Source organism: Pseudorca crassidens, chromosome 2 (assembly GCF_039906515.1).
Source record: "Pseudorca crassidens isolate mPseCra1 chromosome 2, mPseCra1.hap1, whole genome shotgun sequence".
Taxonomy (NCBI): Eukaryota; Metazoa; Chordata; class Mammalia; order Artiodactyla; family Delphinidae; genus Pseudorca; species Pseudorca crassidens.
The window spans coordinates 12,386,716-12,413,898 of record NC_090297.1 but is presented as its reverse complement, the minus strand read 5'-3'; the positions used below and the strand labels follow the sequence as shown (position 1 = coordinate 12,413,898).

General features: G+C 45.4%; 1 protein-coding gene across 2 annotated transcripts in view; it reads left to right on the top strand.

Annotated features, from left to right (window-relative positions):
• FBXO42 (F-box protein 42) overlaps positions 1-18,758 on the top strand; it is a 95,392-nt gene extending 76,634 nt beyond the window's left edge. The window contains exons 5-10 of one of the 2 annotated variants that reach the window (XM_067721584.1): positions 8,662-8,815; positions 9,631-9,741; positions 11,068-11,164; positions 11,645-11,701; positions 12,602-12,718; positions 13,231-18,758. In XM_067721584.1, the coding sequence (XP_067577685.1) occupies positions 8,662-8,815; positions 9,631-9,741; positions 11,068-11,164; positions 11,645-11,701; positions 12,602-12,718; positions 13,231-14,346 (1,652 nt within the window). In that variant the 3' untranslated portion in view covers positions 14,347-18,758. The remainder of the gene's footprint in view (positions 1-8,661; positions 8,816-9,630; positions 9,742-11,067; positions 11,165-11,644; positions 11,702-12,601; positions 12,719-13,230) is intronic. The other variant, XM_067721592.1, reaches the window with a different exon arrangement.
• The last annotated feature ends 8,425 nt before the right edge of the window (positions 18,759-27,183 follow it).

Genomic DNA, 27,183 nt, shown 5'->3' with positions numbered 1-27,183 from the left:
GAACTTAGTTCTTTTGCATCCAGTACCATGTCCTTGGTGACTAACTTAAGTCCCTATTTTAGAATTAAAGAGCACAGTTGGCTAGAATCAAGTCTTGGAAAGCAGGAGTTTAGGGGTTCTGTAGTGACTTTGCCAAAGAGTAACTTTATATTTATCTCCTACCTTTGTTCTTTAAAATAGGCATTATAGTTTTGTAGCTTCCCTGGGCATGTAAATAATTGAGGAGACTCAACATAATTATTATTGGCCACATTGAAGTTCAATTGGAAACATTTTCATTAGCTGAAGAGAAACTGCTATCTGTTCCAGATAGAACCTCTGTGGTCCTGGTTGCATACTTTGGAGACCATTCTGAATAGTTATTAGTCTTCAAGGTGTTTAGAGTGCCCAAGACAGACTTTATACTCATGAATTGTGTTCTTCTCAGTTTTCCTTTTGTCTCCCCCTTCCTCAAGTCATAAAACCATGAAACATGCTTTTCTTGTTCTGATTACAAAGTATTACCTATAAAATCAAACCAGTTTAGAGATGTAAGCAGTTAAATTATAACTCCAGTAGTTTTTCTTTAAAGGGTCTCTTCCCTCCTAAGTTATAAGTGCCAGCCTATCTTCTTGTGCCCTCTAGGTTTTCTGATTTCAGATGCTAATGTGGTGTTCTGGGAAATACCCCTCCAAATTATCCTTCTCTTGACCTGTGACTCGTGCTACCAAGGTCAGTCACTTCACACACTACCATAATGACAGCTCTGTCACACCAAGGGCTTGGTCCACTTCCCAAGACCCAGCTTGGGTCCTATCAGCAAAATTCATCTCCCCCTACTCCCTCCCCCCCGCCACACACACACACCAACTCAGGCTCCTCACTACCACAGACGAGTACCCACAGAAGAGAAACTGTGAGGTAGGGTTGTTGGTTAATCTGGTCTATCTGGTCTTATTTTGCCCTCAAGGCCAGTTTTGTGTGGGATAGACGAGAGTACCGCATTTGGAGCTGCGAGTGAATGCCTTTCATTGGACCTACCCTGAGAAAGTGAGTGCGAGTGAGGAGTTGTTAATACGAGATGGAGAGTATGCCCTGAAACCTCAGTCCCATTATTCATTCTTTAATGTCCCCTTTGGCATCATTACTACAAAATAGTAATTATTTGAAAGCATCCAGGGAAAAGTTTTTGACTTCCAGTTAAGAAGCAATTTAGACCCCCTTTTTAAAAAAGCAAATCACACACCAAAGCATTCTGTAATTCCATGAGCGAAGTGGAGATGTTTTTGTCCAGTACTTTTCTTCTGGATTAATTGGCATGCTAGTGAGTCTCGCTTGGTAAAATTTTTCATGCTCATAGTTTTCTTGTTTTCAAACTTTACCTCTTATACGTACCTAATTCCTAGTATCAGATCTTTCTATTTTCAGAGTCATGGAGAACTGTTAGCAAGTCACTTATGTTGCTGTAAATAAGTCTTAAAGTGACTTGTCTGAAAGCAGTAGGTGGAACAATTTTTTTCCATTTATTTATTTTGAAGAGTCTAGGTTCAGTAACATGTAGATGAGGATGACCAAGGAAATATTTGTGTATTGAAAATGTTAAAGTAGTTCCTTTCAGCAGCCCCCTTTTTTTTTTGGCGGTACGCGGGCCTCTCACTGTTGTGGCCTCTCCCGTTGCGGAGCACAGGCTCCGGATGCGCAGGCTCAGTGGCCATGACTCACGGGCTCAGTGGCCATGGCTAACGGGCCCAGCGGCTCCACGGCATGTGGGATCTTCCCGGACTTGGGCACGAACCCGCGTCCCCTGCATTGGCAGGCGGACTCTCAACCACTGCGCCACCAGGGAAGCCCCTCAGCACCCCTTTAATCAAAGCACTTGTCAGGGAAAACCCACTTTGGACCCATGTTCATATAGTCATAAACAGAGTGTATGTATAAAAGAAGTCTGGATAGATTCAGTGTTAAGGAAAATCATATAAACTGGGGAAAAAGTCAAAAGGCTGACCACATGCCCTTTTAATGTCATCTTCGAGCATTTTCTAACAGGTTCACCCAAGGATTATTTAACTCTCTGCAACATGGTTCTCAAAGTCTAGTCCCCAAACATCAGCATCACCTGGGAACTTGTTAGAAATGCAACTTCATGGACCCTACCCCATACCTACTAAATAGGAAACTCAGAAATAGGTCGCAGCAATCTGTGTTGTAACAAGTCCTTCAGCTACTTCTGATACAACTGAAGTTTGAGAACTACAGCTCGAGGGGAATGGTAACTATAACATCTGAATAGTAAACCAATAATATTAATAGATAATGCTCACAGTATGGAGAAGTAAAAGTAGCTTTTTAGCCATGCATAAAATACAGGCACCCCCAATTAGAATGGGTGCTTGTTTTATCTTGTATCAAACAAACAATCGCGCTTCTCTTCTAGTGCTAGGGTCTGCGTGAGTAGACACCGCAGTTGTGGGAAAGTGGCGTAGAAACCAAACCAGAATTTGGCATCACTTCACTGTTTTACCATCGTCTTTGCAAAAGTAAACGAGAATGCCTTGTAATTCTACCACTGCCTTTCATATGTGAAAATTTCTTCTGATTTCATAGGAATCTTGGGAAACATGTGAGCCAATTAGTGATTTTAGGGAATGTTAGTTCTGTGTATAGGGTGCCTATCAGATTATCCAGTTTCCCACAGATGCCTTTTTGGCTTGTGCCTTGTTTTGAAACTTGCTCCATTGATCATATCTCCTGTGTGATTAGAAGCCTTTAGTGTTCGGGGAAAGAAGCCGGTGAGGATAGCCATCAGCTCTGGGAGGAACGAGCTTAAGTAACATGTCTGTCCAAGTCTGACGTGGGCATATTTGGTCCTGTGGTGCTTGATGAGAACCGATTTGGGAGTGACACCCTTTCTAACCCCACTTCTGTGTTACAATGATATTTAGACTGTCTAGAGCCCCAGTGACCTCATATTTTGAAGGCAGGCCGAGAAAGGTCCTAATGAGTAGAAAACCTCCACTTATAAGTTTTCTTGAAGGAAGGGTATTTATTTTATCATATGTCACCGTGATGATGATGGGCCTTTTAACTGTGGAAGGTCTTCTGTTGTCAGACTGCCCTATACTGTACAAGATTTCCAGTGACTCATCCCCTCTCTAATGTCACAGGTGGGTGTGTTAAACAACCATGTGATGTCATTCTAGCTACTGTGTGGAATGAATTGCTTGCACATAGGTGTAGTTCTTCAAAGTTTAGGACCTGATATTTTATCTAGGCATAGTCCATATAAAAGTTACTTTCCTTGCCCAATAACGTATAGTCATTTTGTTTGTTTGTTTGTTTTTTAATAAAGTTTATAAATACTACTCTTTACATAGCTTGCTTTTCTTGGAACTTTAAAACAGCAAATAAAGGTATGTAATTTGAAAATGAGTTTTCTTGTTTTTCTGAGAATTCTGGTAAAGATATTGTTTGCTTTCCAGAACTCGGATAAATAGACTGTTTATTCTTTAAGATACAGAAATTGCCAAAATTCATTGACCTCTGCAGTCTCTGATCTCACCATAAATTTAATTCATTTGTGGACCTTGCATTAAGATAATTGGGAGGGGAATTGAAGACCCTTTGCTTTAAACAAATTCAAAATAGGAAATATGTAAATTTTAAAAATGATAAAATTAGGGGCTCTTGGCAAAGGCTTTACAATATTGATTTCTTCAAGTAACAGGAATTTTAAAGTATCCAATTTGCAACAAATAATGTAAGCATTACGTGCATGATTGGGTCACAGAAAATTTGACACACCAGTGTCTTTGACCTCTTGTTGCTGCACCAACTGTACAGAGGTTGTATGTTGAATTCTGTGCCCTCCCTCCCCCCTGCTTCATTTGTTCCTGTAGGGTAATTTTCCCCCCACTTTCCTTATAAATTGAGGTGGAGAAGCACAATTTAACTTTTCAGTATGACTCTGTATAGCTGTCAAGATAGTATGATGCTGAAATTAAAGCTTCCATATGTGACAAAACAGACCTTGGAAATTTTGGATGAGAGGATTCTCCTACTTCTTTGGATAAGGAGTAGAGGGAAATTTTTTGAGAATTTGATATTTGAGAAGTCATTTCAGGAAGCCCTTATTTAAGATAATCCTTAAGGATTGATTTATCATTGTCACTGGTCCCAGTTTACTTTCTTTGGAGAGCCTGGAGAACAAATAAAGGGTCCTGTCTATATTAGAGGTAGAGTGTGACCCAGAGCCTTGTGGAAAAGAGATCCTAAGAATAGCCTTCTGTTCAATTTACTTATCTCTCTGTCTGTTCTAGGTCTGTGGCTTTAATTAATTAAGATTTAGGTTGTAGGGCTTCCCTGGTGGCGCAGTGGTTGAGAGTCCGCCTGCTGATGCAGGGGACGTGGGTTCGTGCCCTGGTCCGGGAAGATCCCACATGCTGCGGAGCGGCTGGGCCCGTGAGCCATGGCCGCTGAGCCTGCGCGTCCAGAGTCTGTGCTCCACAACGGGAGAGGCCACAACAGTGAGAGGCCCGCAGAAAGAAAGAAAGAGAGAAAGAGAGAAAGAGAGAGAGAGAGAGAGAGAAAGGGAGAGAGGGAGAGAGAGGGAGGGAGGGAGGGAGAGAGAGAGAGGGAGGGAGGGAGGGAGGGAGGAAGGGAGGGAGGAAGGAAGGAAGGAAGAATGGAGGGAGGAAGAAGGAAGGAAGAAAGAAAGAAAGAAAAAGAAAGAAAGAAAATAAAGATTTAGGTTGTAAATCAACTATATTTCAATTAAAAAAATTTTTTTAATACAAAGGAACTTAAAAAAAAAGATTTAGGAAAGAACTTTTTTAGCTTTGAAACACTCAGACCTTTTGAGGTGCCTGACTTGTCTGTGGTAACTACTCAGAAGGAATGTATCTGTGTGCATGAAGAACAATCTAGAGAATGAGTATAAGCTATGCCTCGGTATTCTCATCTGTAAAATGAAAATAAAGGAACTTCTTTGGTGGTCCAGTGGTTAAGACTCCACACCTCCACTGCAGTGGGCACGGGTTTGATCCCTGGTCTGGGAACTAAGATCCCACATGTTGTGTGGTATGGCCAAAAACAAAAAAAACATAAAATGGAGGTAAAACTAGAGTTTTGGAAGGATTAAATTACTTAATACATGCAGAGTACTTAGAAATGTGCTTAGCATATAATAAATGCTCAGTAAATATTAGTCATTATCATTAGTAGCAGTAGTAATAGGCTTTTTAAAAGTCTTTTAACTTTATTTTTTATTAATTAATTTTATTTTTGTCTGCGTTGGGTCTTCGTTGCTGCACACAGGCCTTCTCTAGTTGCAGCAAGTGTGGGCTACTCTTCATTGTGGTGCACGGGTTTCTCATTGCAGTGGCTTCTCTTGTTGCAGAGCATGGGCTCTAGGCGCACGGGCTTCAGTAGTTGTGGCACACGGGCTTCAGTAGTTGTGGCACATGGGCTCGGTAGTTGTGGCACACGGGCTTAGTTGCTCTGCGGCATGTGGCAGCTTCCCGGACCAGGGCTCAAACCCGTGTCCCTTGCATTGGCAGGCAAATTCTTAACCACTGCACCACCAGGGAAGTCCCAGTAATAGTTTTAAGTAGCAGTAATTGTAATTTCTCTTAAAAGTCAGTCAGGTCACCCATCCATCCCTACCACCTTCCCCATACCCTGTGAACATAGGCATAGAATTTAGAAAGTTAAAATCGTTTGTCTAGAGTAGTACTGTCTCTGTAATGCTGGAAATGTTGTGTATCTGTACTTTCCAGTTCAGTAGTCACTAGCACATGTGGCTAAACGGTGCCTGTGTTGGGCATGCAGGTCTAAAGTATAGTCTTTACTTGGGTTTGATTTTACATGTTGTTATGTTTTACAAACACTCTTTTTGATTCTGTGACTAGTTTTTCCCCTTAAGAGGTATGTATTCTTATACTACATTTGTAATCTCTTTACACCCAGCAGTGGTAAACATTGGTTTGCCTTGCCTCGTAAAGTATTGGTAATTTATTTCAAAAGATATTATAGGAAATACATAGTACACATGAAAGAGCAAACCCTAACTAGTCTTATCATGTTAACCATTGGTTTTTGTTTCCAAATCATAGTTCGGTATATTTGAGTTACCCTTCTGGGACTTGGGAAGACCTCCTCTTCATATCATGTAGCATCAGTTACAATTTCATTTCTATTGTACTTTCTTGAGCTAAATAGTTACTCTGCCAGGAATACTGTAATCATATTGTAGTGGTTAAATATGTCCACCAGTTCAGTTCTGTTCTCATAAACTTTGTGCCGTGTAGAAAGCAGTACTATCAGATGTCTGTGGCCAATTGACCTGGTATTAACGTCGTATTAATTTGCTTTAGCAATGGTAATAACAATACCAGGCACTGTCCTAAATGCATTATGTGATTTAAGTCATTTAATTTTCCCAACCACTCTTTTATATGGATATTCCTTGATCTATTTAAACACTGCAAATAAGCATCCTTGTATCTTTTCTTTTTTCATTTGCCCAGCTATCTTGTTAGATTAATCCCTAGAAATGGAATTTCTGATTCAAAGCATATGCACTTAAACTTTTTTGATACAAACTGCTCATTTTAAGTTAAAAATCCTATTTTTGTTTGTTTCCATGTTTTGCTTATTGGGGGAACCTTGGTATGCTGCTTCACTTTTCTGTGGGGGGAGGGTGCACCTTGCCGCTTGCGGGATCTTAGTTCAACAACCAGGGATAGAACCTGGGCCCTCGGCAGTGAAAGCACAGAATCCTAACCACTGGACCACCAGGGAATTCTCTGCTTCTTCACTTTATACACTCAATTTAAAAGCTGGGATTTCCAGTATCTCAAATTCAAATCCAAATTTTAGTCTGGAAAGTTTTTAAGCTACTACTCTGCTGAAGTCTGTTACATATTTTATTAGCTTTTTCCAACTTTTTCACAGTACTTAGGAGTTCCAAAGTAGGGGCAAGAACTTGAAGCTTTGTTTGGTATTTCACAAATTAAATCATTTGGGGGTAACACTAGCATTTTAACTAGACTGTTGTATTAGTTAGGCTTTCTAGTTGGGCTAGGAGGCTTCCTCCTAGGAGGGCAAAAGTTTTTAACCAGAAATCATGAGATTGTATGAAAGACAACATACCATGAGTAGCCCCCTTAGTCGTGATTCCTGTGAGATATGAGGATAGCAAGAAGTGACTCATGGAATACTTCACCTAGTGTCTCAGCAAGAACCATTCCTAGAGAAGACTTGTTTCTGTGGTCAGATCCTGGTCTGGATTGATGTGTGTTCTATTAGAAAAGTATTCAAAATATCTGATGCTCACTCCATATTCTGAGTGCCGGTACCTTCCTAGTAAATCATGTTGTTACTTTTTTTTTTTTTTTTTTTAACCACACCACGAGGCTTGTGGGATCTTAGTTCCCTGACCAGGAGTTAAACCCAGGCCCTCAGCAATGAGAGCACAGAGTCCTAACCGCTAAACTGCAAGGGACTTTCCTCATGTTGTTACTCTTAAGTTGCATCCCAGGGAAGACAGTCCTCTTCTCCACCTTCTCAACCTCAGGACTGTGTAATCGACACCATTAAAGCAGACTGAGTAGGGCTTTTCAAACTGTGTTCCCATACCCCTTGCTGAAGGGGGAGGCCAAGTTATCCACTTAAATTGGAGCACCTCAACAGCTATCATGTTAATATACTGCTGGGCTTCTTTCTGCTTAAGATTTCCTTTGAAAAATAGATCCTGTAGCTTTAACAACAAAAAAAATTCTTTTTAATATTCCAGTATTAGTAAATACTGGATGAGACAAATTACTTTGGTCTTAAGCAAACTAAAGGTGGCAGGTAGAGTAAGAGATTGGGAGAAATAGTTATTGTTTCAAAGACAAGAAGCTCTGACAAATGATGCTCCTGTGGGACATTTGTTAGCTGTACAGTTTTCCAGCATAAGCCAGATTTCTGTTGTTTTGAAATTTGAAATCGTGGCTCAGAGGTCCAGCCTGGAGGGCCTTAGTAGCCACTCTTGGCTGCAGTTTCATTGGAATGCTTTCATATCAAGCCTTGAAAGTCCGCTTCCATTGTGCTAGTGAGGCCCATAGCTAGGGGCCCAAAGGTCGCTATGTTAACATTTGACTTATAGGACAAATGAGAACTGCATTCTGCCTCCTTTTTTTTTTAACCTATGTTTGTTAGCAGCAGTTCTTTTTAAGTTGTATCTAGCCTCTATATATACTCCTCCCGGATCCTTTACATGCTTTCGTTTGTGATCTCTGTTAAGCTTATTGAAGGGATGGACAGGAGAGTCAACATTTATTGAGTACCTGCTATGTGCCCGGCACTGTGCTAGGTGCTTTGAATATACTGTTTAATGCTCAAAACAACCTTATGAGATATATACGCTCATCCCTAATTTCAGGTGAGCAAACTAAGCCTGAGAGAGACTAAGTAACTTTCCTCTAATTCAGGTTTCTTTACTTCAGTTATAAAAGACGTATAAATTGGGGATGGTTTTCTCTCAGACCTGCAAACCCAGTTTTGTCTCCTCCTCTCCCTTATGCTTTGTAGTATTGGTTCCTGTTTTGCCACTCTTCCAGGAAAAGGTGATCTATAGACAGCCTACTTATGGTTTTTTGTGAGGCCCTGAATCCTAACCATGCTGTTATTGACTTCTCCCAGGGTCCTATCCTTCCCCCAAAGCTGGCGCGACTCTGGTTGTATACAAGGACCTGCTGGTGCTGTTTGGTGGTTGGACACGGCCAAGCCCTTACCCCCTACACCAACCAGAGAGGTTCTTTGATGAAATACATACTTACTCACCGTCTAAAAACTGGTAAGCCACAAGGATAAGGTCCTTTCAATCTGGAGTAGAAGATTTAAAATGTTTGGATTCCTTACCTTTTTGTGTGTGTCCAGGAATCTCTTTGAGAATTTGATGAAAGCTTTGGACTCTTTTCCCAGAAAAACAAAATTTTTACATATGCACAGATTTTGCCTACAGCTTCAGAGGGTTTACAGGACCCCCTTAAAACTTGAAGTTAAGAAGGCTTATTCCAAAGAGAAAATGTAGAAGACATTTATTCCTCTTCCAAGAAAAATGAATGAGACAGTTGAAGAATAGACAGCTCTTCAGCTTTGGCTACTGATTCCCCAGGAGTGCTGTGGACCCAGATGATTCTTTACTCCCTGCTTTGTCCCCAAGACTGACTCCCAGTTGTTTTACAAACTTGTCTTTTTTAAATGACAGTAACCTCTGTTCCTTGTAATGGACTGCTTAGTACAGGGCTCTTGGCAGCCGCCACTGATCAGATCAGGCCTCTAGGAAGAAAGAGCAGGTGGGGTTCCTTCAGCAAACTAGTCCGAAGCAGCTAAGGAACCATAGTGGAATCCCTTGTCATTGTTTTCTCATCACTCTACCTCCAAGCCATACACACTGAGAAGCTGAAAGTGTACATAACGCTAGCAGATTCGTAGAAAAGGCATAAATACCTTGTGGCATCCTCCATTTATTATCCTAACAGTTTCTCTACTGAAGGTGATAGGATTGTCATTTTAAATGGATGCCTGCTTACTGTTTTCCACCTTAAACACATAAGACCAGAAGCAGAGGGGCTGACTTCTTGGCTTCCTCCTGTCTTTCTATATTAGGTGGAACTGCATTGTGACAACCCATGGCCCACCTCCCATGGCTGGGCATTCTTCTTGTGTGATAGACGATAAAATGATTGTCTTTGGTGGCTCCCTAGGATCCCGGCAGATGTAAGTATATTTGGTTTGCTCGCTGTCAACCTGAACGTAAATACTCCCGGAAAAGTAAACTAGGTCAGAAAAGTAAACTAGTCAGGGTCAGTATTCCTGAGCATGGTTCTAATTAATCCAATAATTATCTCACCCCCTAGTATTCCATTTTTTGATTCTAGTCATAGACCAAGAAGTTGAAAAACTTGCTCCATAGAATCAGGGCTGTGTAGAACCTCTGTTTTGCTTGATACGTGGTTCAGTTCAGTGGGATCAAGTTCTGATGGGGCCTCCGCCTTGTCTGTTTCTACCTGTGCCTACAGAAGGCCACCCTCCAAGAAGCAGAGTACTTTTCCTCCTTCTCCTTTATGGCCCAGCTTTAGAGAAGGAGAGAGGTAGATTGACAGGACAGGTGGAAATGGTTCACTCTCCAAATAGGATGGATTGAGGGCATGGGTAGGAGCAAGAAAACTGTGTCAGGCCTGACATCCCCTGTGAGGTGGTTCTCCCTGCCCACTGCCCTCCACCTCTGGCCACGACTGGCCAGCCCAGGCCAGGCCCAGAGTCTGTGAATCACTGTGTGTCTGCTTTGGCGTTAGCAGCAGTAGCGGTCGTTTCCTCTGTGCCTTGAAATGGAAGTTGATGAGCTGTCAGCAATAAAACCATTCCAGATCCAACCCTGTTCCCCCTCAGGGTACTTTCCATCTTCTTATTTTAAAACGGTATGGAGGAGACAATGTGAGCTCTACCCTCCAGATGAGAGGGTTTAGGGCTTAAGGTATTGGAGCCCTTACTCCTGTGTTTCTGTGTGTGAATAACTGACCATAGAGAGGGGACCGTAAAATAGAGACTGCCATTTAGGGGTCTGTCCGTGCCATACTGGTCCCTTGAGGGTTGGAGATGCCAATTTGTCCTTGATCAAACTGCAGCTTTCATTAGCCATGGTGAAATTACCTTTTGTAGCCAAAGTCAATAAATCTTTATCTCCTGGACAATGATAGAACTGCCTTTTGAATAATTTTTTTCTCTTCCTTGTGGGTTTTGCCTTTGAAAGACTATATCATGACTAGTATCTATTTCCTGCTATCACCAATTAATTAACTCTAACTTTAGGTATTATTGTTTGGCTACAGACATGACTCAAATGAGGCCTTATGGGTCAATGGAAAGAGCAAAGGTTTGAAGCTCTCCTTTCCAGGGAAAGGAGGAGAAGAAAAATATAGTTGAGTGCTAGCTATGAGCATGGCACTCTTGGGGGGCATCCTTATGAATGTAACTTCATTTATATCAGTTCTTGTGGTCCCTGAGAGCTCCCAACTGCTTCATTCTTTTGTCCTTGTCTTATAGGAGCAACGACGTCTGGGTCCTTGACCTCGAGCAGTGGGCGTGGTCCAAGCCGAACATCTCTGGCCCTAGTCCTCATCCTCGAGGTGGCCAATCTCAGGTGCTCAGAAATTAAAATAACTATTCAGCAAACACTGTAGCATCTTTCAGTTAGGACAGGAGAGGGAGGAGGGAGGCAGGTAAGATGCCAACATACATAAGCCAAAGAGAATTTATCATTCTTTCTTGCTGGTATTTATTTTTCAACTTCTAATGGGTTATCATTATTTTTGTTGGCTTTATATTATGCCTCTCCTGAAAGCATTTACTTTGCTTTTTTATTTTTCAAGAGAACCTGCATTTTATGTGGTTGGCACTCTCATGTTAATAATGTTTGATCAACAAAGAATCCATTCAGGTGAATCATCAGTAATTTGTTTACAAGGATCAGAATTGACATGGTTTGGGTAATGGAGATCTTATGGTAAATAGAATACTCTCATTTGGGAGCTGAGTAGACTATTTTCATTTACCACTGAAGTATAGGAGGTCAGATGCCTGTGTCTTTGTAGGTTTATTTTAAATTTCTTCATCTCCCCAGATTGTCATAGATGATGCAACTATTTTAATCCTTGGAGGGTGTGGTGGTCCCAATGCTGTGAGTATTGCTGGTATGGCGTTCCCATGCACATGCTGCTAAGTATTCAAAACTTGCTTCCCCTGTCTCATCTTGTAAAAGTGTACAAGGCCATTTCTGTAGCATTTTTATTTAGAAAATACCTTTTCCACTTTGGGTATGTAGCCTTTGTATTTTCTGGCCTTCTTCTCCACTCTCTTTTTGCGGAGGGAAGCTTTTCATCAGAAACATTCATCTATTGAATATTCATATCTAAAGTCTTCCTAACTCCCACTTAGTCTTTGGGCTATAAGGTTTGCTGCTGTCATTTTTTCAAGGATGGGTGGGACAGAAAAGCAGGTGGATAATGGCCAGAGTTCACATGGAATTTATTTAAGAATGCAGATTCAGGGCTTCCCTGGTGGCACAGTGATTGAGAGTCCGCCTGCCGATGCAGGGGACATGGGTTCGTGCCCTGGTCTGGGAAGATCCCACATGCCGCGGAGCGGCTGGGCCCGTGGGCCATGGCCACTGAGCCTGTGCATCTGGAGCCTGTGCTCCGCGACGGGAGAGGCCACAGCAGTGAGAGGCCCACGTACCGCAAAAAAAAAAAAAAAAAAAAGAATGCAGATTCAGACATGCTGGATATATATTATCTACCCTTTCATCAGTGTACACACACACAGATACACATACACACATAAAACCACAGGCAAAATTCAAAACCACTTAAAATTGATTCATGGGGTCACAAGTACAATTTCACGTGCCAGGCCAGTGGTAATATATGAATGAATGAATGGCTAGAGATTTTGCTATTCTTTCTGAAGAATGCACACACTCTATGACAGGCAGCACAACTTTGAGATTCCAGCTCTGTGTGTGTGTGTGTTTTGTGACATGTACCACACCTGAGTCCTGTTGTTGGTGCTTCTCTTACAGCTGTTCAAGGATGCTTGGTTGTTGCACATGCACTCAGGTCCCTGGGCCTGGCAACCACTCAAGGTGGAAAATGAAGACCATGGGGCCCCAGAACTGTGGTGCCATCCAGCTTGCCGAGTAAGTAGGGAGCTGACAGGCCAGCAGAAGGAGAGTCCTAAACTCTAAAGCCAAGTTAACTCATCAGATTTCCAAGCAACTTTGTATGGAAATTGAAAACCCCTTGATGTCACAAAAGAGGTGGACATTGACCATAGCTTTTTGGGTATTTCTCACATACATGAGCCACTAGATGGAAAAACTTAACATGGGCCCCACTTATCCTTTAAGCCCCAGGTTTAAGCATCTCTTTGTCTCTAAAACTTGCCCCAGGGTCCCCCAAACAAATACTTGATTCCTTCCTCCACTCTACCCCTATTCTGTAGAGATAATTCAAATGGTAGCACATGTCTCCCTGTAGCAACAAATTGTTCCCATCTATCCCCACATCTAGCCTAGAGGGCAGACTGCAATCTTTTCACCTCTACATCTCAGGTACCTACAAAACACGTGGCACATCCCAGATGCTCATGATAAAATGTTTGATGGTTAAATGAGTGATCAGAACTGAGCACAGGTTTTTTGTCTTCCAGGTAGGGCAGTGCGTGGTGGTCTTCAGCCAGGCTCCTAGTGGGCGAGCCCCACTCAGCCCCAGTTTGAACTCTCGCCCATCACCTATCAGTGCCACTCCTCCAGCCCTAGTTCCCGAACCTCGAGAATACCGCTCTCAGTCTCCGGTAAGGAGTATGGATGAAGCTCCCTGTGTTAACGGCCGCTGGGGAACACTGAGGCCCAGAGCGCAAAGACAGACCCCCTCAAGTTCCCGAGAAGGAAGCCTTTCCCCAGCCAGAGGCGATGGCTCTCCCATCCTCAATGGTGGGAACTTATCTCCAGGATCAGCAGCTGTAGGTGGCTCTTCCTTGGACAGTCCTGTACAGGCTATATCTCCTAGCACTCCATCTACCACTGAAGGATATGACCTAAAAATGGGACTTTCTTTGGCCCCCCGACGAGGGTCACTACCAGATCAGAAAGATCTAAGATTGGGATCAATGGATCTGAACTGGGATCCGAAACCTGCTTCCAGTAGCAGTCACATGGATGGTGTGGACAGCAGAACAGTTGGGGGAAGTTTGAGACACCCTCCTGAACAGACAAATGGTGTGCATACCCCACCGCACGTGGCCAGTGCCCTTGCAGGAGCAGTTTCCCCAGGTGCCCTGCGTCGGAGCCTAGAAGCCATCAAAGCAATGTCGTCCAAAGGCCCCCCAGCCTCCGCAGCACTAAGTCCTCCTCTGGGGTCTTCTCCAGGCTCCCCTGGGAGCCAGAACCTGAGCAGTGGAGAAACAGTGCCCGTTCCCCGCCCAGGGCCTGCCCAAGGAGATGGACATTCCTTACCTCCCATTGCCCGGCGCCTGGGCCACCACCCTCCACAGTCCCTAAATGTTGGCAAACCCTTGTACCAGAGTATGAACTGCAAGCCCATGCAGATGTACGTGCTGGACATTAAAGACACCAAGGAGAAGGGGCGAGTCAAATGGAAAGTATTTAACAGCAGTTCTGTGGTTGGACCTCCCGAAACCAGCCTGCATACAGTGGTACAAGGCAGGGGCGAACTCATCATATTTGGAGGACTCATGGACAAGAAGCAGAATGTGAAGTACTATCCAAAAACAAACGCCTTGTACTTTGTGCGAGCAAAGAGATAATATGTTCTAAACCCCTTTCCCTTCCTGTGGCTTTTAATTTGGAATTTTCCAGCGTGCAAGCATTTGGACTGAGAATTGAGAAAACAAGGGACAAAATTACTCTCATAAACCAAACCCCAATTCCCAACCTCACTCACTCCAGGCTGGGATCAAATCTCCATTAAGAAAAGAATTATATAAATATATATTATATAGCCAACTCTGTTTACAAAGAGGGAGAGATCTCCGTCCTGGTTCAGATAAAATTGTTGCTGTGTTTTAGCAGAGGCTGTGCTGCCTTTTTCTACTTTGCTGATAACTAGACCAAGAATTTAGGGAATAGATTAATACCAGAACCTTACTAAAGAAACTGAAGAGCCACCTGTAAATCTTATTTGGCCTTCTTAGAGTTAGAAAAAGAAAGGGCATGTGTAAGATGCACGACTAGAGGTTTCAGATTCCCATGCTTCAGGGGCTGGCAGGGTAAAAGTAACCTGTAGAAAACTGTTCTTCTCCCCGCCCTGCCCCGCCCGCAGAGGACCTGTGAAAACTTCTCTTTGCAGTAATGCCCTGTGCCTGGCCCTATTCTGCTCTTTGTGACTGAGGAAAGTTACCCAACAAGGGATTTTGTTCCACGTTTGTGTGCCGGGATCATCGTGAAACAAAGTTTATGCAGAAACACCTAGTGTCCATTGGTTTTTGCTCTCTCCATGTTTCAGAAAACATTCTGGTGTCTGATTGTGGAATTTTCTGACAATCATATTTCGTTGCAGTTGCCAAAAACCACATTTGTTCTCTTTTTCTTTCCCTTAAAACCTGATCCTCAGAGGCTGCCTTTGCTATTTATAGGCTGCTTTTCTTCCCTCCTTCCTCCCTCCCTCCCTCTTTTTCTTTAATATGTGGATTTTTTAAGCCCTAAAACCTTTCGCACTTTCTTTTATTAAGCTTGGGTGCCCAGAGAAATCTCTTAGAAATATTTCTGGAATCCATTTTCTGGTGTCACTAGGGGACCAGTAGGGAATTCTGAGATGCCAGTATCATGAGAAATCCTTGAAGCATCAAAAGATACTGTTGTACCTTACGGGCTTCTTTTTATTTCCAAAGCACGTTGGACACACCCATCCATGTTTATGGAACGTGGAAATGGATCTTGGGAGAGAATCCCAATAACGGTTCCTTCTAGAAATGACTTTTGCCCTTGTTTGTGACACGCATTTTTCTGCCTGGCTGTTGACTGGTGATTGGGTTGAATATCATGTGCTTGGCCTCTCTGATGCGTGGCTGACCTTGGGAGCAGCTCCTTCTTTGTCATTGTCATGTTTACCTGTCACCCAAACAAGGCTTGGGTTTTTACTTTCATGTCATTTCTGAGATAAGGTGTAACCAACCAGAGCATGTTCTTTGGTTGACACAGGAAATTACAAGTTACCAGTCTCTAAACCACGGCCTGGACATAGGAGACATTGGCACCACTTAAATGTGGATTTTTTTGGTGATTTCTCATCAGTAGAAAGAGGATTTTTATTTTGCCTTTAGGGTTTAAATTTCAAAACACGGCATTTCTCATCCCCACACTCCCCTTTTTCTTGTTAGCATTTCCCAAGCGCAAGCCTGCTACAGCTGGCCCTGGGTCCTGGCTCTCAGCCAGCTCTTAGCAGTCTGTCTGATAAGTCTGTTTTCTCCTGTTAACGTCATGTTAAATCCTTTCCCCTAGCCATTAGCTCTACAATGTGGTCTTGGTGGGAAAGCGCCCCTGGTGCCAAGCCCAGGAAAGGGCCAGCTCATGGGGAGGGGTATGTGTTCCAGAAACTGCTCTATGTGCTCCCTTAGATGAGGAAACTACCATGTGCCTACTTACTGTGGTGTCCAACTGCTCAGAGCTCAGCACTTAGCTTTCCAGACTCTCTGCTCTGGGCCTGTTGCCAGTCCTTCTTTGGCAAAGACTGTTTGATCGTGTGGGGGTCCTTATTCACAAGAGAAAGCTAGCCTAGAAGATCAGCAATTTTGGCATTACTACTATTGCTGAACCTTGTTTATGACATTGCATTTGTGCATGGACAGTGCCTCCAAACTCAGTTCCTACTTAAATATAAAGTATTTGGAAGCCTGCAAGTTCAGAATCTCAACTTTGTAATCTTTCCTTTTGTCCCGTGGCCTTCCTAAGCCAGCTGTTAACTTGTTGATTCCTTCTACTTTCCCCAAGTAGGCAGGCAACAGAGATGATGATTCTCTTAGAAAGTAACCTGGCTCCTCGGAACTCCATGGCATCCCAGTATTACCCACGCCACTTGGAACCAGACTGTCTGTTTACAGCTCTTGAAGAAGAATCTGCCTCTTCCGCACCTGGTGGTGTGGGTCCTGGTGGCTCCTGGGCGTTGTGGCCGTGTATCTTGGGAGAGTGACTCAACATAGTCAAGGTGACTGTCTCCTCCGGCCCTTGTGAAGCCGCCCCATGCAGTGGAACTTCAGGCGTCTCAGCTGAGGTGACCATTTCCACGGCACCATGGATGCTTCAGTCAGATCAGATTTAACCACAGCTCTGGTTTTGACATGATGCCGACTTTGTCTTAAAATTCACTGAGGAAAATGAGGCAAAATATTTTTTTAAACCCTCAGGAGCACCTAAAGTAAATATTTATCCATATTTAAGTATTTAAAATACATTTTGTTTCTACTTGAAGCTTTAACCCCCTTCCATTCCTGCAAGTGTGCCTTTGAGAGCCCCCATGTCACATTGACTCCACTGGCCACCTCATTGACGTCGTGAGAATTTTAGTCTCTTCCCGTCCTCTTGAACAGAGCTTCCTGTTTTCTCATTTTGCAGGCTGTGCAGCAGAGAGGGTTCTGTATTTTTGCTCATGTTTCTGCCCTGCTGCTACACTTCGGTGGTGGGTTCCACCAACCACCACCCACCATACATTTGGAAGCACACATTTGGTATCAAAACAAGCTTACATTTTAGTTGTAAGGCAATACTGGGCTTACTCTCCTCCCAGCCCTCTGGTGATTGATTTCATTTTAATGTTTGAGTTTTCTATCAAGAGCTGAAACCACGAACTATCCTAGGAACTGTGTCCAAACTCTTTAAAATAGAAGAAGAGGAAGAAGAAAGAAAAGCAACTGAAGTCTTGACTTTGGAGGACAGAAAGCCACCAGCTGATGGAGAACAAAGGGATGCTTCCTTTTCCTTTCACTTTATTTTTCTGGATTTCCTTCTGCTTTGCTTCTTCAGAGTGACATTCCTGGTTGGTTTGTCTGTCTGTCCTTGTCCTTGTAACGATCCTGGTATGGTGATGTGCTCTGCTTTGCATTATCTGTGGTCTCTTACCAGCGCACAAGTCAGTGGGGAGGATCTGAACACACCCAGGGGCAAGGAAGCCGAACTTCAAAGCCTGTACCCCATGCAGCCTCCCCATGAACTGCAGAAGGCATGTTCTGCATGGTCACCAGTAAGTGGCTCCCTCCACCATGTTCACTGTCAAATGAAAGCAACCCTTAGGCATTGGCTCCACTGTACTCTCTCTCTCCTCCCTCTGCTCCCTTCCCACCAACCAGGGTTCATGTCAGTGCACACCTGTCGTGCCCTGACGAAGCTGGTGCTGTGAGTGATGTTTCCCATACAGCTCAGGGGTCCTGGGTGGCTTACCCTGAGATGATCATTTTAGGCACACAACAGTGTAGGAATGAAAAGTGGATTTGATTTCATTGATATTTAAATCTCTGTCGATTTTATTTTTTGTTTATGTTTTCCCCAATGACTTTTTAGCAGTTTAACAAATAAAACAAAATGGATAGAATTGTCTTAACTGTTTTATTAGTATGAAAGAAAGCAAGCTGTGACGAAAAGCAATTGGAGATTGAAGTTGGAAGCAAGGTAGTTGGAAAGATTCTCCTCCTCTAGGAGGTTGCCCGTCCATGAGGACGTCATTTAATAAAGCAGCTCTCTCCATCATGCTTGAAGGACTCAGTGTTTCAGAGCCTCAGTACCACCCTGCACTGGAGACCCAAGAGAGGTGATGAGCTTGGAGCAGAGGCCCAGGGACCAGCATGACATCTACGCCATCACTGGCCTCCTAAGCAAAGATGAGGACACGGGGCCTCCGGGTCTTGAAACAGCATAGCAAATGGGGGTTCAGAACACAGGCCTGAGCCCTATAGGCCTGTGGCTAATTCTGCCTTCCACTATTTACTACTTAATCTTGGATACAAGTTTCCTATCTATAAATATAGTTTCTATTTTATAGGATCGTGAGGATTAATTGAAGTTGTATATGAAGAGCACCAGCACAGTGCCTGGCACATAATAAATGCTTAATAAGTGGTGGCTGTTATTTATAATTAGCCCTTGAAGAAAATACGTGATCTTGAATGAAAGTGCTGGGCAATGTGTGTAAATTGTTAGGTGCATGGCCATACTAAAGATTATGCATGTCCACAGTTGTCTGAGTCGTCTTTTACATGTCACCATGAGAACCCCTGAGGCTTTTGCCTTGAGAGCAGTACGTAGCAGCTGCTGCCATCAATCAGGTCAGAATGGTCTCAGTAGTTTCGTCTCCCTGTGGACTTTATTCTTTGGTTTGCCAGTTGAATTCAGCCTCTAGCTCGTGAAGGATTCTGCCTGGATTCAAAGGCACACTTAGGAGTCCCTCCCATCAAGCCTCTTAGATAGCCTCATCCACCAGAGGGCAGACAGCAGAAGCAAGAAGAACTACAGCCCTGCAGCCTGTGGAACAAAAACCACATTCACAGAAAGACAAGATGAAAAGGCAGAGGGCTATGTACCAGATGAAGGAACAAGATAAAACCCCAGAAAAGCAACTAAATGAAGAGATAGGCAACCTTCCAGAAAAAGAATTCAGAATAATTATAGTGAAGATGATCCAGGATCTCGGGAAAACAACGGAGGCAAAGTTCGAGAAGGTGCAAGAAATGTTTAACAAAGACCTAGAAGAATTAAAGAACAAACAAACAGATGAACAATACAATAACTGAAATGAAAACTACACTGGAAGGAATCAATAGCAGAATAACTGAGGCAGAAGAACGGATACGTGACCTGGAAGACAGAATGGTGGAATTCACTGCTGCAGAACAGAATAAAGAAAAAAGGATGAAAAGAAATGAAGACAGCCTAAGAGACCTCTGGGACAACATTAAACGCAAAGACTTTCGCATTATAGGGGTCCCAGAAGGAGAAGAGAGAGAGAAAGGACCAGAGAAAATATTTGAAGAGATTATATATAGTTGAAAACTTCCCTAACCATGGGAAAGGAAATAGCCACCCAAGTCCAGGAAGCATAGCGAGTCCCATACAGGATCAACCCAAGGAGCAACACGCTGAGACACATAGTAATCAAATTGACAAAAATTAAAGACAAAGAAAAATTATTGAAAGCAGCAAGGGAAAAACAAAAAATTACATACGAGGGAACTCCCATAAGGTTAACAGCTGATTTCTCATCAGAAACTCTACAAGCCAGAAGGGAGTGGCAAGATATATTTAAAGTGATGAAAGGGAAGAACCCACAACCAAGATTACTCTACCCGGCAAGGGTATCATTCAGATTTGGTGGAGAAATCAAAAGCGTTACAGACAAGCAAAAGCTAAGAGAATTCAGCACCACCAAACCAGCTCTACAACAAATACTAAAGGAACTTCTCTAAGTGGGAAACACAAGAAAAGGATCTACAAAAACAAACCCAAAACAATTAAGAAAATGGTAATAGGAACATACATATCGATAATTACCTTAAATGTGAATGGATTAAATGCTCCAACCAAAAGACACAGTCTTGCTGAATGGATACAAAAACAAGACCCATGTATATGCTGTCTACAAGAGACCCACTTCAGACTTATTTCTAAGTGGTAGAATTATAGCTAATTTTAGGGTTTTTTTGCTTATGTGTATTCTGTAGTAACCACAGGTGTTCCTTGTGCAATAGATATATTAATATTTTTAAAAAACATTCAGAAGAAGTCAGATTCCATCAGATATAGGTCAGTTTCCTGTGTCTCCTACATTTAAAGGATAAAGGAAGAGAAGGACACCAGTTTTCATGTAGGTAATAAAAAAAAAAAAAGGCACACTTAGTATCATTTGGGGGCTGATGACATGAGTCTGCCCACCCGTGTGGGAGCCTGGGGGGGGGGGGGCTACAGCCCTGAAGCCACTTGCTGAGTATGTGCCAGTTTCTCATAACCCTGGGTCTTCGTGCCAAGCACCGTTATGTTCTTTTCATTCAGTGCATACTGAATGTTAACCTTATCCCAGGCTCAGGTGCTGTAAGCCTGCAGGTCTCATCCTGTCTGCACAGTTGTGTTTCCCAAGCTGCAAGATGAAACTTTTCCATTTCTAACAACGTGTGGTCTGATGCTCTCTGTTCTGTTTACTGTACTTTGAGGCATATAGCAAACTAGACCATGGTGTGAGGAAGGGTCTTGGGTACAGAGGGCCCATGTGCTGGCAGGTACTGATTTGGTGGTGGTAGGGATAGAAGGATTGTTTCGGATGCTTCCACAGTTGCCCTTGCAGAAGGGTTGGGCTTGCTCCTTATGGCTTTATTGGGCTAAACAAGGTCCAGTAGGTAGAAGCTCTAGAGAAGGCTCATTGGGAAGAACTTTGTACTGTCAGAGCTCTACGTAAATGAGAGGAACCAGTGTGGCATCACTGGAGGAATTCAAGCATTGCCTGGATAGTCGGACTATGGGATGTTGTAGAGGAGGTGATGTTCGGTGGGTAGGGTGCTAGTGGTGATTGGTGGTCCGGGAAGACCCCACATGCCCAGCCTTCAGAATAGGTCAGTCCCATAAGGCTCCCTGACAGCTTCCTAACTCAGTCCATCTGTGCCAGGGGCCGTGCTCCTAACTACTGATGAGCAGGCTCCTGCTCTGGAAGCGTCAGAGCATGAAGATAGCAGTGTGATTGACCCCACGTCAGAGGATGTGTGGAGCAGAGAGGAGGGAACTTGCCAATTTGAGGAGAAACCTTAACGTCAAGGAGAACACAGCGCACAGAAGAGCCATGACTCAATCCCAGGCCTTGCAGGAGTTGGCAGCCAGCAGTCCCGTGCAGTCCCAGCACAGTACTCCCTGGCCACTTCCCTGGGTACTAAAGGGCCAGAGGCCTGTATACATTTGCGTCTGAATCACAGCACCCAGCCAGTGAAAGGGCAATGCCACACTGTCCTGTCTGCTTCCCGCATCTCTACAGCTCTTCTCCAGCCGGCCCTGTGGGGAAGCAGTGCAGGAATTACTGACTCCAACAAGGAGACAAAGGCCTTACAAGTGCTGTTACTACCCTGAGCTGGCTCCTCAGCCTAAGACTTTGCCTCACATCACCCTCATCCGGGGAACCTGGGAAAGACCAGGCTGTGAGTAGCCTCAGGTCCAGGTAGTACAGGAGGCATCACCTTGAAATCCTGCAGGCTGGTCTGCTTGTAGTGTCACCACAGGTGACTGGGGTTTACTCTTCTTACCTCTTCCGGGAAGAGGGGAGCATCTCCAGCTAAAGTCTGCCTTCTGCTCTCAATGGCCGTAACTATCCCCTTCTCCCTACAATATACCATTGACAAAAGCAGTCCAGCATTCTTGTGGATTCTTTATGAGGTAATGATTTCACTATTGATGGGAGTATTCAAGCAGAGACTGGTAAATTGTATGGGAGGTGATGACAGAGATGATTTATGCATCAGATCAATAATGAGACCAAGGGACCTCCATATGCCCTTTTAATTCTTGAGACGTGGTTCTGTGGACTTAGAACTTCCCAGAGAGGCTGCAGGACAGGGACATAGGCACAGACTCTGGACCAGGAAAGACCTTGGTTCAAAAGCTGCTCCCGTCTCATTGAGCTGGGGCAAGTCATCCCACTTCTCTGAGCCTCAGCTAAAACGGTTATGATGCCGCTGGCTTCACAGGTTAGCAGTTCAGCTGGAGCCAGCAATAATTGCTAGTCTGTGGCCTGGGTGTGATTCCTCAAAAGACCACCTGGGGGCACCCTGTGAAAGGCTTCAAGTCCTCCTTGCCACTATCAGAAGCAGTCTTGAGAAGGAAACTAAATGGGCTAGAGGAGAAAACTGCCCATTTCTCCTCCACCTCTGTTGGTAAAGCCTGGGGAGGACCCCTTCTCTGGCCTCTGCCACACCTCTGAGCACCATCCCGAAGCTGGCCGGCCTGCCCTCTCTGCTCCAGCCCCCGGCTGTGGGAAAGCCAGTGTTCTCCCCATGGGGTTGGGCTCTGGGCCCGGGCCCTGTCAGTATGCACAAAGCTGAGCTGAAGTTTTAAATGCCTGAGAGGCCTGGCGGAGTGTGCCATGCCCCTACCAGGGAGCCTGTCCGCCCACCCACTGCAGGGAAGAGAAGGAGGGCTGAGGGCCCTGGAAGAAGGAAGCCCCTGCTCTGGGGCCCTGGGACCTGGGCTGCTGCCCGCTCATCGGCAAGGCCGGGAGGGCCCGGGGCTGCCCTGGGGATCACTCATTCTCAGCACATGTTCCCTGAACGTGGACTGACCCCTGAGGCACTGGGCACAGATAAAGCAAAAAGAGGCCTGCCCCTGGAGGAGTTCACAACCTCATCACACGCCAGGGAGTGTCGCCTTGGCTGAACAAAGACTACAAATCCTGAGCTTCTGAGGCCAAAAGACAGTCCAGTTATGTCATACCAAAAGACGAGGAGAAGGTGAAGTCAGCAGAACAACCAACACAGCCAGCAGGGGGCAGGACAGTTGAGAGGAAGCCAGAGAACTAGGAAATTGTCCTCCTTGTCCTGGCCTCACCCTGCTAAACTGAGGCAGAGGGCAGATGAGGACCGAGCCTTTCTGGGAGATCCCAGCTCGGGGGGGCCCAGGCCTGGCCTCTGGCAGGCAGTAATGCAGAATATGCAGACCTACAGGCCTCAGACTGGGAAGACAGACTCCCTGTGCTCCAGGAAGGGTGAGAGAAGCTGTGGGGAGTCTGGCATGTCCAGAGGAGCCGGTGTTCAGGGCTGAGGACAATGCAGAGTGACCAGAGGTCATCCCCTCAGATGTAGCAGGGACAGAAGCTCATGACCAGGATCCGCAGTGGGAGGAGAGAACACCTCTAACAGGCCAGCATGGACGAGGCCATGGCAAAGGTACAGAGAGTTCTCTCTGGAGCAGGAGGCCCACAAAGGCCCAGGAGGGATGACGTCTGCGGGCTGTGTACCCCACCCGCACTCCACCATGCCTCCCCGCCACCCCACTGAACACGAGCCCCAGGGCCAGAGGAGGGAGGGATGAAAAGGAACAGCCTTGTGAAGACTGAGTGTTTAAGCTGTATGAGGAATGAGGAATCACTGAACTTAAGTTTGCCAGGAAATTGCTGGATTAAAATGTCTGCATAGCAGAGACAGATTAAATTGAGTCCGAGGAAACAAAGCTCTGTTTCTTAAATGTCTGAATCCGTGGAGGTAAAAACTTGTACTTGCTCCAAATAGAAGGAGAGGAGTCAGATGAAGTGCCTGGGATCCACAAGAACCAAGGATGAGAGGGATTCTGGCAAGTGCTGGAGGAAGGAAAGAAAAGGGTCTTCCATAGAGGGAGCAGCCTGTGCGAAGGCACAGAGACCCGGGTGTGACTGGCCTCTCCAGAGCCTCGAGGTCGGTGTGACTGGAGTGGACAGAACTGGAGAATGAATTGGAGAAGGGGGACGAGAGGCAGAGCCCAGGAATGGGTGCCCGAACCCAGACAGTGGCAACGACGAGAGATTAGAAACATAAAGAGAAAAATCGGCCTCTGGTGGCCAGCTGGATCTGGAGGTGGAGAAGGAGGTGTCTGGCCAGCGTGGATTCCTGCATTAAGCAGATATATAGTACCCACTGTAAGGGGCACTTCCAGGCCCTGCCCCTGCCCTGTGGAACTTACATGTCAGTGGAGGGGCAGGAGAAGGGACAGACAAATGTGTAAACAACTAAGCAAGATTATTCCAGATGAATACTATGAAGAAAATAAAAATGGGATGCGACAGAATGTGATGGGGTTGGGCTCATCAGAGTGTCCTTTCTGAGGTGACATTTCAGCTGAGACGTGAATGTAAGAAACAGCAGCCATGCGAAAATGGGGGGAAGAGCGTTCCATGCAGAGAGAACAACAGGAAGAAAGGCCCTGAGGTTGGTGTGAACTCGACAAGTGCAAGGAGGAGAAGCAAGGCCAGTGTGGCTGGAGTGTCGAGTAGGGGCAGAGTGCACAGGTGGGCCTTGTAGGCCATGGTGAGGGAGCGGTGTGGACAGCAGGTGCAGTGGGAGGCTGTTAGAGGGTTTTAAGCAGGGGATTGACCCGAGGCTGGTCAAGGACACCAGCCTTGCCACCAAGCACAAACCTGTCACATCCCAGCCTAAAAAGAACTCCCTGGGGATGATTTGGCAGCTCCAGCCCCAAATCCTGTATTTAAAGGTAACCTGGGGCTTCCCTGGTGGCGCAGTGGTTGAGAGCCCGCCTGCCGATGCAGGGGACACGGGTTCATGCCCCGGTCCGGGAAGATCCCACATGCCGTGGAGCGGCTGGGCCCGTGAGCCATGGCCGCTGAGCCTGCGCGTCCAGAGCCTGTGCAACGGCTCAGCAACGGGAGAGGCCACAGCAGTGAGAGGCCCGCGTACCACAAAAAAAATATAAAATAAAGGTAATCTGGACATTTTCAATCTGCCGACTAGAATCCTCTCTACCCTACTGCCCTGCTTACCAGTCTGTGTCAGAATGTGGAACACACAAGGGCAGGGCTTGCATCTCTTTCACTGTTGTCTTCCCAGTGTCTGGCCTGGCACCCAGAGCGCTCATAAATATTTGACAAATACATGTCCTCATCCACCCGTGCCTGGCATGTTTGCCCTGCTTCCTAACTGGTCCTTCAAGCCATTCTTCATGTTGTAGCCATAGCCAGGCAATCAGTCAACACATTTTTATTAAGTTTTTACTATATTTCAGACATAGTCTAAGCAATAGGGATTATTATGGGCTGAATTATGTCTCCCCCACCCTGGAAAAAGTTCATATGTTGAAGTTCTAAGCGCCAGTGTCTCAGAATGTGATATTTAGAAATAAGTTCTTTTTTTTTTTTTTTTTTTTTGGCCACACGGCCTGCAGGATCTTAGTCCCCCAACCAGGGATCAAACCTGCACCCCCTGCAGTAAAAGGGCAGAGTCTTAACCACTGGGCTGCCAGGGAAGCCCTGGAGATAAGGTCTTTACGGAGGTGATTAAAGTAAAATGAGATCATTCAGGGTGGGCCCTAAACCAGTAGGACTGGTGTCATTATAAGAAGAGGAAATTGGACAGGGACTTAACACGGAGGGAAGGCGACGTGAAGACCCTGGGAGAAGATGGTCACCGACAAGCCAAAGAGAGGGGCCTGGAATGGATCCTTCCCTCTTAGCCCTCCAACGCAGAGGTCCCCAACCCCAAGGCCACAGATTGGTACCGGTCCATGGCCCGTTAGGAACCGGGCCGCACAGCAGGAGGTGAGTGGCGGGCGAGCGAGCGAAGCTTCATCTGTATTTACAGCTGCTCCCCATCGCTTGCATTTCCGCCTGAGCTCCACCTCCTGTCAGCATTATGGTGAGTTGTATAATTATTTCATTATATATTACAACATAATAATAATAGAAATAAAGTGCACAATAAACGTAATGCGCTTGAATCATCCCAAAACCATCCCCTCCTCCCACCGTCCATGGAAAAAATTGTCTTCCACGAAACTGGTCCCTGGTGCCAGAATAGTTGGGGACCACCGCGCCAAGGAACTGACCCTGCCAACACCTTGATCACAGATATTTAACCTCCAGAACTGAGAAAATACATTTCTGTTGTTTAAGCCACTCAGTCTGTGGTACTTTGTTACTGCAGCTCTAGGAAATTAATACAGGGATATAACAGAACAAAAAGACAAGGCCCCTATCCTAGCTTATGTCCTAGGTGAGGGAGACAGACAATACGTTTTAAAATTTCAGGATCAAGAAAGGACGATGTGAAAGCGAGCCAGGGGTGTGCGGGCATATCCTTGAGTGTAGAGGAGGAAGGCTTCTGTGCAGGAGACCTGAGCCAGGGAGCAGTCATCCATGCGAGGCACTGGGGTGGTGCAGGGGGCTCCCGGGGTGGGGTGCAATGCAGAGGCCCTAAGTGGGAACAGGAAAAGCCCAGAGTCGCTGGAGTGCAGTAGGCCAGGGGAAGAGGGTGGCAGTTGAGATGAAAGCGAGAGGTAGTCAGGGGCCAGTCATGGAAGGCCTGGAAGGCATGGAGTCTGGATTTTATTCTGAGCGCAGTGAAAACTACTGGAAGACTGTAATCATGGGTGTGATAGTAGTGGATTTATGTTGCAAAAAGATCACTCTGGTGCCTGTGTGGCGTCCCCGAGGGCAAGCAGGGAAGCCCTGAAGGAAGCAGCTACAGCATCCGAGCAAGAGATGGAAACATGAAGCTGATGGTGTCCCTTCTCCACTTACACTCCCTGGGCGTCCCACCCACCCCCAGCCCTGCCCTCCAGGTCCTCAGGTTTCTGTGTGTGTCTGCCCTCCTGAGCCACCTGCGTCCCTGCCTTGAAGATCTTCCTTTGGAGGCCTTGTGGAGCCTTGTCCAGGAGGTGCTGCATCTGGGGAGAAGACCAAACCATGAAAAAATGAGTGGATTAATCCGAAGGTTCTACACTAGAAGGGCCTTTAGATAGATGGCCCACCCGTTTCACTTGAGACCCAAAGAGGAGATCCTTATGGGGACACACAATTTAGTGGTCAAAGAGGCACAGGAGAGAGGAACTCACTAGGCCATGTTCACAGCATCCTTCTGAAACACAATTCCAACTACCCCACTCCCAGGCTGCAACCCCCGACTGGCTTCCTGTCCCGAGCAATG